Source organism: Vidua macroura, chromosome 7 (assembly GCF_024509145.1).
Source record: "Vidua macroura isolate BioBank_ID:100142 chromosome 7, ASM2450914v1, whole genome shotgun sequence".
In the NCBI taxonomy this organism is placed as follows: domain Eukaryota; kingdom Metazoa; phylum Chordata; class Aves; order Passeriformes; family Viduidae; genus Vidua; species Vidua macroura.
In genome coordinates this window covers 26,717,718-26,734,919 of record NC_071577.1, presented here as the reverse complement: position 1 = coordinate 26,734,919, position 17,202 = coordinate 26,717,718, and the positions used below count along the sequence as shown (strand labels likewise).

The following is a 17,202-nucleotide window of genomic DNA, read 5'->3' as shown; positions in this document are numbered from 1 at the left end:
TTGGGTAAAATCAGTTTGCAGGATGAAAGAAATGCTCCAAAACACTTTTTACTGCCAAGACTATAAGCACAGCTCAATCAGATACAGTCATATCCCTGCCCATTTACCTGAAAGGAATGAGATTTTTCCTAGCTAAACCAGTCTCTTCTTCCCTATGACAGATTGACAATGCACCAATGCACATACAGGGGAACGACAGATGTTAAACACTGGTGGCTGATAAAACACATAGGGGAAACTTTTTTCCTTGACATCACCCAAGCTCATGTGAAGGAGAGTAGTGACCACAGTGAGTCCTTAGGCCAGGGCTAAGTTGTGTCCTTCCAAGACTTATTCTAGGGGGTGATCTGGCCCTTGGGACTCAATTCCTCTGCCACGAGCTTACTCGGTGAATACAACCAGTTCCAGCAGCAGGCCTGAGTACCCAGACCAAGGATTTTCTGTCCACATTGCTGGCTGCCAGTCCAGAGGGACTCAAAAGTAGTTGTGCTTGAAATATCTCTCAAGGGGCTGATCTGCAGCAACCTGAGACTTGCCCAGGCCACACATGTAGAGAGGGCATAAATGAGGGTCAGGTGTTTGTTCAGATGCAGGGCATGTGCAGGGTCTCCCTGTTAGCAAGCTCCAAAGCTGAGGTTGAGGCAGATGCCAGGCAAGTCTTGGGCCTGCAGTTAACTTCCAGTGTCGACACAGGGTGAGCAAATTCACATCAGCCTTTCTGAGAGCGATGGTTGATGAACAGCAACCATAGACAATTCCAGATGTGTACATATCTAATGGTACAGGCAGTAATGATGATACATTTATGATAGCTGAGATATTTATGCACTGCACACAAGACCAACAGGATGTAGAGAGTTTAGGAAATGCTGTGTTGTGGAGAGTGAGGATGATGCCACAGTGGTATTAAGTATGAGGTGAAGGTCACAGCATTATGCCAAGGGAAGGATGAGTGGGTTAGCAGGAAAGGCAATGGGCATGTACAGTGTAGAATTGTAAGTCTTAGAGTGCCAGACTGACTTGCAAACATGTGGTTGGCCCTGGGGCTTCATACAAGGTGCATAAGTGGGTCCAGCAGCACACAGAGCAACTTTGGTCTAGGGTGTGCAGGAAGGAGAAGCAGTGAAGGAAAGGAGACAGGCACGTGAACAGTACATGATGAGAGACAAAAGCCGTATGAATTTCTTACCTCCCATAAATCCCAAGGTAAAGACTAAGCATGTCAAAGAGCAACAAAAATAAAACATGTTTATACATGATTATTTCAGTGAGTACAAACATTACAGACACTGATCAGACTGAAGCAGACATACACATTCAACAGCACTTATCTCTGCATGTTTTGAAAATATCTGTTACTACATGAATTTATACATCCCTGGGAATAGAAGATCTTTAAGGTCTGTTACAACCCCTTAACGCTCTATGATTCTGTGGTGTCTTTGGATTAGTAGTAAAATACCTTAACCACTTTGCTATGCTGCCCACCTTATAAGAAATAAATCTGATTGTTTTGATAACTAGGTAGAAATTATTGATTTTTGACTCTCTTTTAATGACTTCTGAAGCTAATAATTATTATATTAGAACACTAAATATGCTATTGCTGAGCACTTTTGAAAAACCTACCTACTGTAATATTTGTTGCTGCTGGAAGGATAACAATTCCATTTTAAGTCAAATTTATACTTGTATCCTATGTCAGTATAGCCAACTATCTGAGTTCTAACTGGTGATTCAGAAAAAAAAAAGTAATTTTTTTTTTTTAAAAAAAGCTTATCCTGATATGCAGCTTGTCCTGAAGGCAAGTAGACACAATACCCATGTACCCACATAAAGTTCCAAAAAAGGATAGCTTTGCCATATTGATCTGTATCAAATTATGATAATAACTAGTATGTTGCAGATACAGTATTTTAATTTAGAGGAATCAAATGCCGAATGTTTGATCACCCTGACAAAAGAGGTCTTATTCCTACAAAAATCTGTGCCATACAGACCTACTCACCATGATGATACTGGAGATGTACTATAAACAACCCAGTTATGTTTATTACAAACTTTAGTGGCATCCACAGGCAAAAAATAGCCAGTTCATACATATAAAATGGAAAAATTGCAGTGAGGACAACAACCATATCCTGGATGCACTTCAAAGCCTCCGGTCATGTAGACATAGCATGAGGCACAGTCCACCTGCCTCTGACAGAGGACAGGACCAGGTACAGGCCAGAACAGAATTAGGCATCTTCCTTCTTGATACCACACTGTGACAGGCAGGAAGCTGCTTCTCAACTATGAATGCAGGCTGTGTCATACACAGAAAAAGAAGGGCTTCACATTGTTTGAATATCCATTTACAGTCTTATTCATCTTACGTAACTGCAGATTATCAGTGTCTTGTTAATTAAAAATCCATTTGAGAGCAATTTAGACCAGGAGCACAGAGCTCAGGATGAATTCCCATCACAGAGCAACAACTTAAATACATACAGCATACAGAGGATGCTGCTCCAGGGAGGGACATACATTAAGTGGATCATCAGAGCAAAGCCCAAGCACCCCACAAACACCTCGTGCCTGACTGCGGCCAGGCCAGCAGCCACCTGATTCTTCCTGGACTTGCACATCCAGCAGAGAAGACCAAGGTCCTCATCCTGGGCACCCACACCCAAGGCCCAGCCACCCACAGCTCAGGTCCATGCTATCATTCAGGTGGTCACAAGTCAGTTATGAAGGGAGAAGGAATGGCAATATGAACCAACCTGGGAGGCGGGTGTGGGGGTCTTCCCCACAGTGGCATCTGGTTTAATGGGATCAAAATCCAGATCCAACAGGCTGGCTCCCTCCTGGAAGGGCCCAGGGGCATCAAACTTGGCAGCAGTGAGGGAGAAAAGTAGTATGAACATTAGACACGCGCGTGTGCATGGTGGAGGGAGGGTGTGTGATATCCCAGAGCTGAGGCTGCAAGCGCAGAAGAAATGGTGGCAGCGCAAACACTGGATGTGAGTCCTGACTGCCTGGTGCCCACAATCACAGGCAGCTCACATGAGGGCCCTGCAAAACAAATCTGAGCTTTTTCCACAGCACTCATTCATCTTCCCACCCAGCCAAATGAGCTGACATGGTGTGAGCACCTGATCTGCTGTGGTCAAAGGGATCATGGCCACTGATGAGTGAGAAGGGCTGCTCCTCTATTCCCCACAGCTGCCTTTACACTGACAGACCATCTTCCTCACCTACACATAAAAGACCTCCCATCCATACAATCCATCTCAGGAGCAAAAACCCAGGCAGAATACCACTCAAACTGCTGGAAGGGAAGTCTGAGAGACTGCAGAGCTAATTCCCAAAGCTGCTAATTCCCTCCTGCCTTCTGAGTCAGAAACACAAAATATGGCAGCTCATCCTAGCTAAGGGATTTGAATCCCCCCGAACTCAAAAATGCTATTTTCAATAGTTTTCATTTCTAGGCATCCCATAAACTTACACACATAAGTCTTCTAAAAAGCATACATTTGAGAAGCTTTGCTACTTTATTCAAAGTCATCAGAATAACTCCCTTTGAGTGAATAATGCTCTACCTAGAGACAATGATCCAACATTTGCTGATTACCATTAATAAGAAGTCACTACAAAGGACACAAGTTATTAGCATTTAATACTGGACTATCACTTTGGTGGTTTAGATTTAATCTAAACACAATATACTGCTTTCTACTCAGCTTCAGAGGAAGCTGCTGTCTCCAGGAAGTCAGGAAGATTTGCCCCTGTTTCCTATGACCTCCCAGCCCCTGTTTCCTATGACGTTCCCACCTCCCTGCTGAAGTAGGCCCTACTGCTTCAGCTACCTTTTCAATAACAAAAAATTAGTTGTTCATATAACTCCACAGTTATATGAAAATCCCACAATGGAAAAGCTTCTGTAAAGTAGCAAGCGCCACCATTTAAAGTAAGTCCTCTGAATACCACCGACATCAACACCATTTTCACCTCTTCTAATTTTCTCTTACCCCAATTTTCTTACAGATTTTTCTCTGCCTTATGATCATGTCTTCTTGAGACCCACAAGGATGAGGACAAGGAACCAAGCTCTCTCATCTCACAATTATGAGTCCTGACCAGCATGCAAAAACCAACTAGCATTCTAGTATGCTCTTCCAGCACATCCAAGCCACCATCAGAGAGGTTACAACCCCAATCTTTAGCTTTGTTTAGTAGTGAGACCTCAAAGGCCGCAGCCATAGAATAGTCTTACCTGTCTCATTGAATGCAAGGGCTAACACTCCTTGCCTTTACCCAAATCTTCCACAAGACAGCTCACTGGAACTAAGACATCTGACAGGAATAGCCCTGGGCAACACATTTAGTGCCAGGGGCTGCTGGGCCCTTCAGTGAAGATTGTTCTGGAAACCAGTCCCCCCTCAGAACTCCCATCTGGTCAAAAGTCACAGCAGATCCCATCCTGGCTCAGAGCACTGATCAGGTGCAGAATATGCCGAAGGGCTGGCATTCACATGAAAACACATGATAGAGACCATGGGGCAGACAGAGCTGTCCATTACAATAACAGGAGAAGGAAGCACAGATGATGATAAGGAGTTGCTCAGCTGCCTGCAGTCCCCGCCTTCCAACACTGATGTCAAATCATCTCTCCACTCTGCAAGTTTTATCTATTGCCATGCCAAATCTAACATGGACTTCCTTCCCTCCCCACTTCATCTCTGCCCCACAGCAGCTGGGTGGAAGGTGGCAAACCACAGGCAATGGAGCAGCGTGATGCAAGAAGAAATTAGGGAATGAGTCACAGATGAGCACTGATAGAGATATGATCTGTGCTTTAACAAGCATTTAGGGAAAATATATATACACATGTGTATATATATATATATTTAAATAAAGCAGATGCAGGTATCTCATGATACAGCCAGAAATCTGGTCAGGCTCCTATATACATAAGGACTGCCATTCTCCTAGATCCAACAGAGAACTCCCACCTGGACAGCTTCTCTAGTAGTGACATAAATCAAAGATAAACTGAAGAGGAAAATCCATAATTTTAAAACTTTTTTACCTTTTTCAGGGCTTCAGAAGGTGCCACTTGACAATACTGACAGACTGTGTCAGCAGACTTAACTACAGGCACAGTCTTGCCCATCTAACTGCACAGAGAACTTTGGCAATTCCTTTTGGCCTTTCCTGTGCAGACATGGGCTTTAAACTACAAAGCCTGTGGGTGAAGGCACAGAGAGCACAAAATTGTCTTCTCCAAGAACTGGCAGAGATGCCAAGGTCAGCAGTTAGGGATGTACATGAGCAGAAAAAAAAATGTTTCATCCACACTCAGGATTAGTGGGTTTGGAGAAAGCATAGCACACTACAGGATATGAAGAGAGTCATAATCTACGTGCACTGCTGCTGAACAAATGCAGAAATTACTTTCTGGTATCTTGACCAGGTGCATTTCTCCTGTTTCTTCTATGAATGAAAGCTCTCAAAGGGCAACCTGTTACTGCCTTTTAGGTACTCTCCCCTTTAAGTCAGCACCTAAGTAATCCTTTGTCTTCTGAGGTCCAATGCTGAGCTTGCCTGCCTTCTTCACCTGACCAGGTTTCATGGCTTGACACCTCCAAAGAGAAGAATGGTCTGAAGGAAGAGTTCAGAGGCAGAGAAAAATTAGGCAGGGCATAGCAGCTAACCTGCGAAGGGGTTGTCACACTTATCTCGGGGACAAAATTGTCATCAAACAGACTGATGATGTTCTCCTGCTTGATCTCCTTGGAGGGGGTGACTTTTGGAGGCGGAGGCACCGGAGGCCCTTTCCTCAACTGCATGCAAGTGAGCACATGGCCACAGCACAGACGGCGACACCCAAAAAAACCAAAGACAGGAACCAGGTTAGTCACAAAAACTGAAGGTGAGGGAAATCACAATCACTGGCACAGAGCAGGGTCCAGTCAAGTCCATCTGAAGAGAGAGGGGAAGGGGTGAAGGGCTGAACTGAAACAAAACAAAATAAATAACCACACGCCTCCAGAGAAGGTTTGGCATCATTAGTTACACTTCAGCCGTGGGCAAGTTTCCCTCTGCAGAGGAGAAGCGTAACACAATTAATATGCATTGACAGGACATGCATACATAATTAAAGCATGTGCAACCTTCAAAAGAACCACTGGGAAGGGAGCAGATCAATTACTGAGAACATGATCCAACAGAACAGGCCAGCACTGCCTCCCTCTGCATACTTACCGTACCTAAGGGAATGAGAGAACATTTGTCGCACAATGGACAGGTGGCCATGAGGACAGACTGACCTGCCCACTACTGGCTCCCTGGTGCACTGGTTTTCAGTGTGCTGGAAGAAAGGTCTGCAGGAGCTCTTGATGGCATCTCGGCTTTAGGCAAGAACAACTCAAACCCCTGAGAAGCCATGACTGCTGTAAGCCCAACTCTGCTCTCAGTTTCACCAGTGAGCATTGACAGTAATGAAGTCATGTTTCCAAATGGAGATCCCAGTGAATACATAAAACCACCTCAACCCTGTAACTCTAACCATTCTATTACCCCTCATCATGCTAAAGATTCAGCCTGACACTGCATCCACAACCCCATGGAAGTTATGGTAGGTCCTGCCTAGATCAACCCATCCATACTTTTCATATTTTGCTGTGAACAGGGCTTAATGATAACTTCTAGATCAAATCAGACTCTGAGGAACTGCTGCTGTGTTGGAATAAATCAGCCATACGAATTCCCAGCACCACATCAGTGCTCAGCAATGACAATGCCTTCCATTTACAATGAAGTTCTCCAGCTACTTGATCTTCTTACTGCATCCAAGGCAGGAAGACCCAGAGACCTGACAATATGCACCCAGTGCATCAGTGTTAAGACCAGATCTGAAACACAGAAATCCATTACTCCTAGGCCTGTGTTCACACTCATCCAGCACATAACTGAGTTCTACACAGCCTTTATTCAGATTTCTAAGGACATGCCCAGTTTTCTACAGGATTAACCTACTTTAGAGAGTGACTGTGTATGAAAGCACACTTTTCTCCCCCCGAATAGCTCGCTAGGGGAAATAATGGAAGTAAGTGTATTCACTTCCAACTTTTCACTGTTTGCAGAAGGTGGTGTGTCCACATTCCCTGAGAACAATCCCTTCCTGAAAACCTCCTGCCTGCCAGTTGCAAAATGGGACCAGAAATTTCAGGGAAATGCTGTTCTCAGAACAAAACCACCCTCTGCAGAAATGGAAGGCTCCAATTGCTAACTCTCAAGTCAAAAATATCACAACTCTTCTACTATTTATTCCCCTAATATGGACAGTCAGTCTCCTTCATTCCAATACAACAGTGTCTTGGAAATGGCCACTTCCACACTGTCCAGCATTACTTCCAACAGTAATGTAAAACCACATTTCAAAGACAAGATGATTGTATATTGACATTGGGTTATACTCATAAATTCATCATGCACTAACAACTTTGTTGCCTAGAATAGAACAAATCCTCTAAAATTATTCTGCTGACTTGGATCTCACACAGCTTTATCTGCTCAAATTCCACACAGTTGCACTGATTTCAAGTGTCTCATTACAGAGTTTCAGTGGTGTAACTGAGAGCAGAAGTCCAACCTTTTAAGTTTCCCAGATCCCCTGAAGTCTTGCAGCATCATCAAATTATTCTGCAGAGAGCTGAGAGCATTCACTTCTTCCAAAAGACAGAAATAAATGGTTTTTTAAAATTAAATGACAGTAAAAGTGTTTGAGGTTGTTTTGGGTTGTATAGGGAACAGTTCGAAATTTAGTTAGTATTTATTTAACCACTCCTGGTCTTGTCTTTCTCTCCACAGCCTTTGCTTACACTCTGCATTGATATTTCAGACACAAAGAGGCCAGAGAATTGTTCTTGTTTGTTGCTTTGTGCTCCATCCTCCCAAAGAGGGTGAGGCCCCTCAGCCTCCCTTGGAGGACCACTGAACAAATCACTTACCCATAGGTCAAAAGTAATGCCACCTGTGAAGATTTCAGTGTTAAAGTTGGGCACTGTTGAGAGAGCAGACACTGTTCCCAGCTGCCTGGCAAGCTGACACACACTTGGTTTCTAGACTTTATCCATATAGACACCAGGCTCGGCTCTGAGAGTGAAACTCCTGCCTTTGTCTTCCCTGCCTCTGGAGCCAGCTCCAGCTCTTAGCAGCTACTGTGAATATGGAGTGGAGCTCTTCTCTTCAAGACGCCTGGGGGATGAATTAAACACAACTGGGAAAGAGCTGCCGGGCGGTGGCAGCATTCGCTGCAAATGTCATTTCAGTCTTGCCCGTGGCCCATCCATGCCAGGGCTGTGCTGGAGTATCCTGCTTGCTCCTCAAGGGGTGCCTCCGGCCCCATTCCTGCAGGCAGGCAGGCAGGCAGCAAGTGAAGGAGAAAGCACTTGCAGGCTGGCAAAAAAAAGGGTTATGTGTGCTATTTAAAGGAAAGGGAAGAAACCAAACTCAGCAAGATGAGTCCACAGGCAGGGTGAGTGAAGACTATTGTGAACAGCTTCATAAATCTCTATATGACTTCTCACTCCAAATTTTAGTCAAGTTCTGGAAATTTCTGGGGGGAAAATGAAAAAAAAGAAAAAAAAAAAGAAAAAAAAACCAGAAACCTGCAACAGAAGGGCAATTCTGGATATCCTATCTTCTCTCCCCCATACACACAGCCTACTCCACAGGTTCTAACCAGGTTGGTGCTGAAGCCATGGTTAGGCTCTGCACTGCCAAGCTGTCCAGAGACCCTGGAGAAGTCCGGAAAATACACTGCCAGGCATCCACACATCTTACAGGGCTGGAAAAGAAATTTTGCCACACAATCCTCTTCCTGTCCCTCAATAATCCTAAAAATCAAATATGCAGTGGAAAGAACAATATAGTGAGAGGCTGTCTAGAAACAGGAGAAAAACTACCCCACAGGCTTGGATTTGGAATCACACTGCTATGCATGGGAACACCAAGGAAGTTCTGGGTTGCACCCATCTCTTTTCAGAGGCAGTGGGTTTTCTTACCAGTTTGGCCAGAACCCCTCTTAGCTTTAATTCTTCCTGGAAGACTTCTCCTAGGGTCCCACTTACCGAGATACAAGGATTGGAATACAACGTAAATTTAACCTAGTTACTGCTTTTCCCTACTATGCTTTTCCCCCACTCAGCAACAGAGGGACAAGAAGATGAAGTAAATGTTTTATCTTCCCAAAGTAAAACACATAGATGATATGCTGAGTAGCTGTATCTACTATTTTGAACATGCTGCTGGATATTTCCTATGCAAGGAAAGGCCTAATGAAGGCCATATGGAAGGTTCAGACTCCATACAATGGATTATCTTCTTCCTGGAACCCACCTAATTTCTTCCTAGCATAAAAATATAATTTTTTTTTTTTTTAGCATAATATTGCAACTTGATAGCAAAGTGAAACATCATCCAATGTACAGATGTTCTTCTCATAATATTAGGCTTTTTCATTTTAATCTTTCTCTCAACTACAGAAGTTCTTGAGAAGAAACTGGACCACTGAACTCCACAGGTTAATTCAAATGTAAAGAACAAACCTCCTCACCTAGCTACAACTCCTTCCTCCCTGGATCTTCTTGGCCATCCTATCAGACAGCAAAAAGTATCACTGGCTTTCCCCCTGTGAAACCATTCAAAGACACTCAGCTCTTATAATAGAAAGATGGCAAATAAGCAACTTGCATTCTTAGGAACTTTCTCAGGAACCAGTGGAAGAGAACAACAATCATGTGATATTCTGTGTGCTCAGCAGCAAGATGAGGTCTAAAAAAACAACTGATGGATGTCTTTGACTCACAGAGTTTGTGCCATCAGCAGAGACATGGTCAATATCATGGGGACACTACCTGAGATGGTGACTTTGGGATGCTTGCCCCAGGTGCTTCCAAAGTGGATGGTTCCAGCTCATGGTTGACAGTCTTGGTCTCAGGGCTGGTGATGGGAGTTCCATCTGGTGGAGGCGAGGGGCTTTTATTTGCTTTCGCTGGGGTGCTGTCACTGAAGGAAGTGGAGAGAGAAAGGGGGAGACAGGGGGAGAGAGGGGAAGAAAAAGAGAAGTCTGAGCCAGGCCTAGGAGGAGCTGTGCTAACCAGCACAGATCAGTGGCTTCCATTATCTCTTTGGTTTGCTGCCCAGATACGCAATGAAGACATTTGGAGCTCCTGAGAAGCATCTTTGTTGAGTCACTTGCAGTCCAACACACTGCAGCAGCATTACTTCGCAGCAGGCTACTCACTAAATGCCTACAGAATTTATATACTTGCCTCAAACACAGAAAAACAAAACAACCAGGCATCCTTAATTTTGCTAGATTTTCATATAAGTGCCTGACATTAAATTATAATCTTTAATACTGGGGAAGCAGATGGGGAAAGGAGTTCAGTGCTGCTCATTTAGTTTTAAATGCCACAGATTAGAATTTTTCTGTGTGGTGGTTTAATAATGTCTGCATGGGTTATGACTAATAGATTCACAACACCTGAAGTAAGGCTGTAATCACAGAATACCTTATTCCTTGATGTTTTCTGAACTAAATAAGCTAGTAGAGAGGCAAAGTAGCCAGAGGTTTTGGAGATCATTCCAGACAGCAAAGGAACAGTGAGGCTCTGCCTACTAATAGAGATTTCTCTATTAGGAAAGGTCTCCCTAGCTGGTCTTTATTCCAAGACTGTTTCTGACACACAGTCAAGAGGGATTCTTCAGGAAATTAAGATGCAAGAAGCATATGCCACTGGCATTTGTTGGTTCACAGCTTGGACAGATTTGGCCAGATTTTTCAAAGGAATGGCAAGAGGCACATGCCTTTCCCTACAGGCGTGCCCTGGCTGGGTGTCAAGTCTCTGCTTCAAAATACAGAATCATGAGAAATTTAGTAAAAAGTTGGTTACCAGAGAATTTCAACAGGGAAAATTCACTGCTGGAGAATAATTTAGCAGAAGTGATTACAGTTTGGCAAAATCATACACAGATGAAAATATAATATCATAGCATATTGCAAAAGGGCTGTGCAACCTCATCTACAGGGAGTTATATTTGACTCCACTTAAAGTCACAGTTCCTGTGAAATTCAAGGCCTTGAGAGAAGCTGAAAGAAACAGACCCTTTCCTACAACTTGAGACACTAAATCCTGGCATAGAGTCAGCACTAAAGCAAGGCAGATCCTGCAGGGAGATCAAGTAATTTATTACTTTGCTCTGTCCCAGGAGAGCCCAGAGCCTCAGACATGTACACCCACTCACACTTGGATGCCTGAGTTGTGGTGGTCACTGGCCAACATGCATGATGGCCTCATTCCTAAACATTTGTTTGCAAGTGGGGGATAGCAAGAGGAAGAAGGGATAGCAAGGCATTTCAACAAACTCCTCTCACAAGCAAGCATCTCACCCTGCTCAGCATTCCAGCTTTCAAGCTCCCCATCCCATTCCCTCTTCATTCAGTTTGCCCTCACCCATTCCCCCAACTTTCTCCCCCCATATCCACACCCCACACACACATTTCCCCACAAAGCACTTTTTCTCAGGTCCACATGCAGGTTGGATACTTCTGATGACACTGATGCCAGCAGCACACCAACATGATGCAACAAAACCAATGACATTCTCTGCCAGCAGCTCTCAACCAGGGGCACACACACCAAGGGAGAAAGAGGGACATGAAGAAGGAAAAGAGAGGAGGAGAGACTAAAGAACATGTATGCCAACCCCTGCAGCTCTTAAGTCTGATTGAGCAGTGTCCTTCCTCAGAAGTTCTCAGAAATCACTTCAATACCTGGGGTCTGTAAAGAAATTTATGAAATTGTGCTACAGATTGAAAGTAGTAATTGTTGGAGGGTGAAGGTAAAGTCCTGATCTAAACAGGAGTCACCAGGAAACATCAAAGAACATCCTCTAATGCCAGAGTTGAGGGAAAAACAAGTACATGTTACCTCCCTTGGAGTTGAAAGCACTTTGGAGAAAATGGGGGACACAGTGATCTACATCTAGAGTGCCACAACTTCCCAAATGCCCAGACTACACTGGGAATACTGGGACTACTGCCTATCAGCTGGCCTCCCAAGACAAGGGTAGACTTTTCCTTCTAGGGACTTTAAAAGGCCAGTTCTCCCAGTGAGAAAGGAGTTCAGGGTTATTTTCTAAAGGCCATGGAACAGTTTTGCAGTGACTTATTTCCAGTGCCTGGCAGTGACTTAACTTGGAGATATATTGGTAAAAGACTCCCATGTGAGTCAGCCCCTGTAGGATGAGGGGAAGCATTGGGCTGTGAAGGCCCAACACTAAAGCCTTCATTAAGTCACTACTATTTACAGCTTGTTTGATGTGCTGGCCAGTCCCCCTAGGAAAATGCCAGTGCTAATTTTGGCTGAGCCTTTTTCAGCCCCTGAGCAGCACCTTCATTCCTGCACTTGTTGCTTTGCAACTTTGCTGAATTTAGCCAGTGCAACCAGCATCAAGTGAGATGGTCACCAGGATCCTCTGTCCTTCACACGTCCCCAGGGAGCACACACTGCCCACACAGAGCAAAGTCTGGTCTCCAGATAACTACTTGCTCCAGGAAACACAGGAAAAAGCAAGAGTGTGGGGTCTACCTACTGACCAAACACGAGCACCACAGTAAAAGCAAGCCAAAACAAGAAGGTCACTGCTCTGTCTTTTTCCTTCCCATGAGCAAATGGGAAGCGATGCCAATTCCAGGAATATCGGGCAACGAAAGGAAAGGGGTGTCAACTTTCTTCTGCAAACAGAGAGCTGGAAAGAGAGCTGGATCTAATACAGCTGAAGGGAAAGTCAAAATCCCCCAGCCTCTTTTAGTGCTACTGAGCTCCCATGGTGCTGCCTCATTTGTTCTGGAAGGGCAGAGTAACATCTGCAGATGAGTTTCCCTTGCACTTGTAACAATCCTACATCAGAGGATAAACCTACTTTCCAATATGGTAAAAACAGATCAGTCATGTCCTGTCAAGTTCTCAAGTTAAAAAAGAAAAAAAAGGCTGGCATCTCAGTTAAGGCTCACACTGGGCCTTTTAGCCAAAGGTAATTAATTTTTTACCACCAGAGCATACTGGAGAATTACTTAGAACTAAAAAAAAAAAAAAAAAAAAAAAAAAAAAAAAAATTAAAAGGAGCTGGTTGGAGAAAGAAGGAAAAAAGAACCTACATACCCAAACATATGGTGGCACAAATGTACATTCTTGCTGCAGATCAAAGACTGACCGAGTTCCAGATCCTCCTTCCCTGCACTAGGGATTGCACATTTCTCTGTGACCCCAGCAGCTGCTCTGACAGCAGAAACCCCCAGCAGAGCCCAGGTGAGGCACCTTAACTACTGGGGCAGTTAGACTTTACCAAGGCAGAGCAGGAGCCCATTGTGAGTAGAACTCATCAGGGGGAGATTTACTAGTTCCTTCTGGTGTATAATCCATCCACTCTCAGTGACTGGAAATCTTAGACCTCCTGTCTGGTACAGATACAACACCAGTCCAACCAAGACCAGAGACAGACATCCAGAGAAGTACTCCAGTGAATCCTCTTTTTCCTACAGTAGGAAACCTCAGAATAGTACCAACACAATATAGTGCTTTACTACTTGCATTTGAAGATATAAATATCTAAGTTTGCCCATCAGCTTCCTTGTGAAATTACCACTCTTCACTCTCCAACTTCCCACTTTACAAAGTATGCACAGCAGACACAAAGAGAAGAGCTGCATGACTTGCCCTAGTCAGTGGGAAACCAGATCAAGAAAAACAAGGATCCCAATCCACCAGCACTTTCTTTTATTGCTGGCAGGACACCATCTTGATGATAATAATTTTTTTTTCTCCCTGTAAGGATCCTATGGAGGAAGTACCAACACAAAAAGTAAGAAAAAAATCAGAGGAATTTCCCATGCCAATATGCAGCAGTTCCTACTTTGCTCCAGAGCATGTTCTTGTCAGAGTCCTTGACCTATGGTAACTCCAGGCATTGTAGCAATCCAGTTAATCAATGCCATCACTGTTTTGAAGGCAAGATGCAGACATTAGTCTTTATACAAGCCAAAAGGCTTCCTTTTCCTCCAATCCTGCCCAAAATTTTAAATGGACAGAGCAAGATAGTGAGGATTCTCAACAACAGAGCAAGTAAGGAGCAAAGCTGGAAGTATCTTTCTTCCACCTCATCATTCTCCCAGTTGCAACAGGTAGATAGGATAGGACTTCTGAGTGTGAAAGACCTGCCTACTGGTCCTCCCTGGCTAGGCAGGGGATGAGAATGCAGCATTTCAGACCTGTTCAAAAGGACAAACCCACTAGGTAAAACTAGAAGCTGTTAAAACACCAAAATAGATTATACTTCCCATGGAAAACCCAGCACTGCATTTTCCATCACACAAAAACAACTGGACAGACAATGCCTGAGTTTTCACACTGCCTTCTTAGATAGGAAAAGAAGCAAGGATTCAAACCAGGCACACAAGCAGTTAATGGGATTATCCAGACACAGAGAGATCTCAGCAGGACCCAGCAGGCCACAAACACATCATATCATGCAAAGGACCCCTCTCCCACCACAGGGTTAACACGTGCCAGGCTGTTAGAGTCCAGCAACAGCCTCTCCAGTTTTAGGAACTAAATGAAACATGTATCGAAATGCTGCTCTCCATACCGGTACCTGCTCATCTTTTTCCTCAGCCTGGCGAACAGTTTAGTTTTCTTTCTGTTGAGGATGGCACGCAAATCATTTCAGTTACAGGATGGCACAGTCAAACCAGGGAGGAAAAGTTAAGCTTCCAAGTACCCATTTAGTTGGTGCCACAAAACTCACTGTAATTAAGATGACAGGATCTCTTCTCCCTCTCTCACACACACACAAACACACTTCCCCTCATTACTAGAAAGCTATGGTCTGGTTTGGAGAAAGTAGAAGAAGGTTCTTTATGCCTGCCAAAGATATATATATATATATATATATATACATATAAGCAAACTAGAATGTTCCCTGCACTTTGGAATATGGAGCCAGGGTGCAAATGGAGAAGAAAGAAAAGGAAACTGTACAGACCACCAGAGTACTGTTAATGTCCTTTCACAGCTCCTCACTCTCCCCTGTGAATATTGCTGCAAAAGAAACAAGCTCCGCATTCTTCTTTTCTTATGTAGTCTGTGCAGTCTTATACATGGAACCAACTCAGCAGCTTTCCTATCACATCTTTTTCCAGTTTGCCCAATCATACCAGGATAATCCCACAGATCTCCTCAGTCTTTTAAGCATCTGAGCCCTGAACTCAGAGGCTTTTCAGAGTTCGAACTCTTTCAGAAGCGAATCCCAAATATTCATCTGAGGTTCCCAGAAATACACCAGCTACTGTGCTACACTGCCAGCTGCAGATATATCAGCCACAGTAGTATTTCTGTAGGGCCTCACATGAATGCCATAATGATGTGCACAGATAACTGCCTCTCTTCTCACACCTCCTCATTTATTTCCTGCCATTGTATCAATCTCCAATCCCCTTCCCAGTAGAAAAGGGTCAGGGAAGCATCTGCTCCTACTGCAGACCACAACAGATGAGTGAGATCACAATCAGAGGAGTGAGGGTTATTTCCTCCTGCACACTCTCATCTCAGCCCTGCACCACAATGAGAGGCCAGATGTGCAGCAGACACAGAAGTGCCTCACAGCATTTCCTGGTCACTGCAGAACTACCCCAGCAAATCTTTGCTGTATCCTCCTACAACACCCTGCTCCACTGTGCTCAGGAGGAAGAGATTCACTCTGGGGCAGGTCTGGCACCTCAGGTGAGATGAAGGTGAGATGCAGGTGATGAAGCAGCAGCACCCAGACTGCTGCCCACACAGGGACCACTGTAAATGCACTCAGCTTTGGGTTTTAGGGCCACGTGGTCTCCTAGCCAGCCAAAGGGCACAGAACTGCAGCTGAGACAATTGTTACAGCCCCAGAGGAAGCTATCAGTGTGGGGGTGGGGGGGCAGAAATTGTACAGAGATGGGCCAGGTTGCTACTACTGCCTACAATCAGTTCTTCAAGGAAGAGAGAAAGGAGGAAAAAGAAGCTGGGCAAAGCAATAGCTACAGCTTCATTGGTCCTGTTACCTCATCCTCCTCCAAGGCTCCTGGAGGATGCTGCTAACAGAGACAACAAAGCCCATGGCAGCAAGAGGATGAGCACCACAACCAACTCACAAGGCTTCAGTCTGGTTGGGTTGTGATGACCAACAGACACCACATGGTAACTTGGGAAGAAGACATCATTTTCACAAGTAGCATTCCAACTCACATTACTCAAATCTGCTGTTAGCAATCCAGAATTCAGGGGCCAAAATTCAACTCAAACCTCCTCTCTTTTTAGAGTTGGCAAACACCACACAGGAAGAATTGCTGGGAGACGACATGGAAGTCATCTATGCATGACTGCAACAGGTTAAACTGGGAGGAGACACAAGGGAGCACAGAGGTCTCAACAGCTGATCTACTCCTAAACCAATGCACTCAGACCACAGCCTGCCCTTACTTCATGCTGACTTCACCACATCCCTCCATCAACACACCAGTTGAGGACCTGGGCTGTGCTCCTGCTCACCCAGCATGTGGGATTAGCAGCAGCTGGAAGCCAGAGCCCAACACTATTTCATCACTCGTGCACTTGGATGGGAGCCAGTCAGCCTAATCCAGAGCCCAACCCCTCCCTCCCTTCTCAGTGCTAGGGAATGTGCAGAGTTGCACTTACACATACAAGACAGAACCCAGCTGAGCAAAGAAAACTGAAGGCCCAGAGGACACTCACTCCTTGCACACACACGGACTGGAAGTGCTCTGAGTTCAGGAAGCCTCGTATTAGTGATGCTGCAGCTACTTCCACAACACACAGGAAGGAGAAACTCACTGCAGCTGGGTAAACAGGATGGGCATAAGGCTTTGGCAGAATGGTGATTCCAAGTTTGGAGGGCCAAAGAAGGGGCTGGGGAAATGGGCTCTTGGTGCTCAAGCTGACAAACTGCAGGTACATGGTGGGAGCTTCTGAGGGAAAGAACAGGACTGGGCAACTGGACCCAGAAAGAAGGGCAGCTCAGTAGCTGGAATTAGATTTTAAAAGCAGAGCTGAGAGTCAGTTGCCTAAATATCAGGACCTAGTGAACGTATAGGCCTCC

At 44.7% G+C, this 17,202-nt stretch overlaps 1 protein-coding gene across 7 annotated transcripts in view; it reads right to left on the bottom strand.

Moving 5' to 3' along the window:
- BIN1 (bridging integrator 1) overlaps positions 1-17,202 on the bottom strand; it is a 90,434-nt gene that overhangs the window by 11,055 nt on the left and 62,177 nt on the right. For 2 of the 7 annotated variants that reach the window (XM_053982406.1, XM_053982407.1), the window contains 4 exons: positions 9,906-10,056; positions 5,700-5,828; positions 2,766-2,873; positions 1,190-1,213 (listed from right to left, as the gene is read on the bottom strand). In XM_053982406.1, the coding sequence (XP_053838381.1) occupies positions 1,190-1,213; positions 2,766-2,873; positions 5,700-5,828; positions 9,906-10,056 (412 nt within the window). Of the gene's footprint in view, positions 1-1,189; positions 1,214-2,765; positions 2,874-5,699; positions 5,829-9,905; positions 10,057-14,700; positions 14,752-17,202 lie in introns of all 7 variants that reach the window. The other 5 variants (XM_053982408.1, XM_053982410.1, XM_053982404.1 and 2 more) reach the window with 4 other exon arrangements.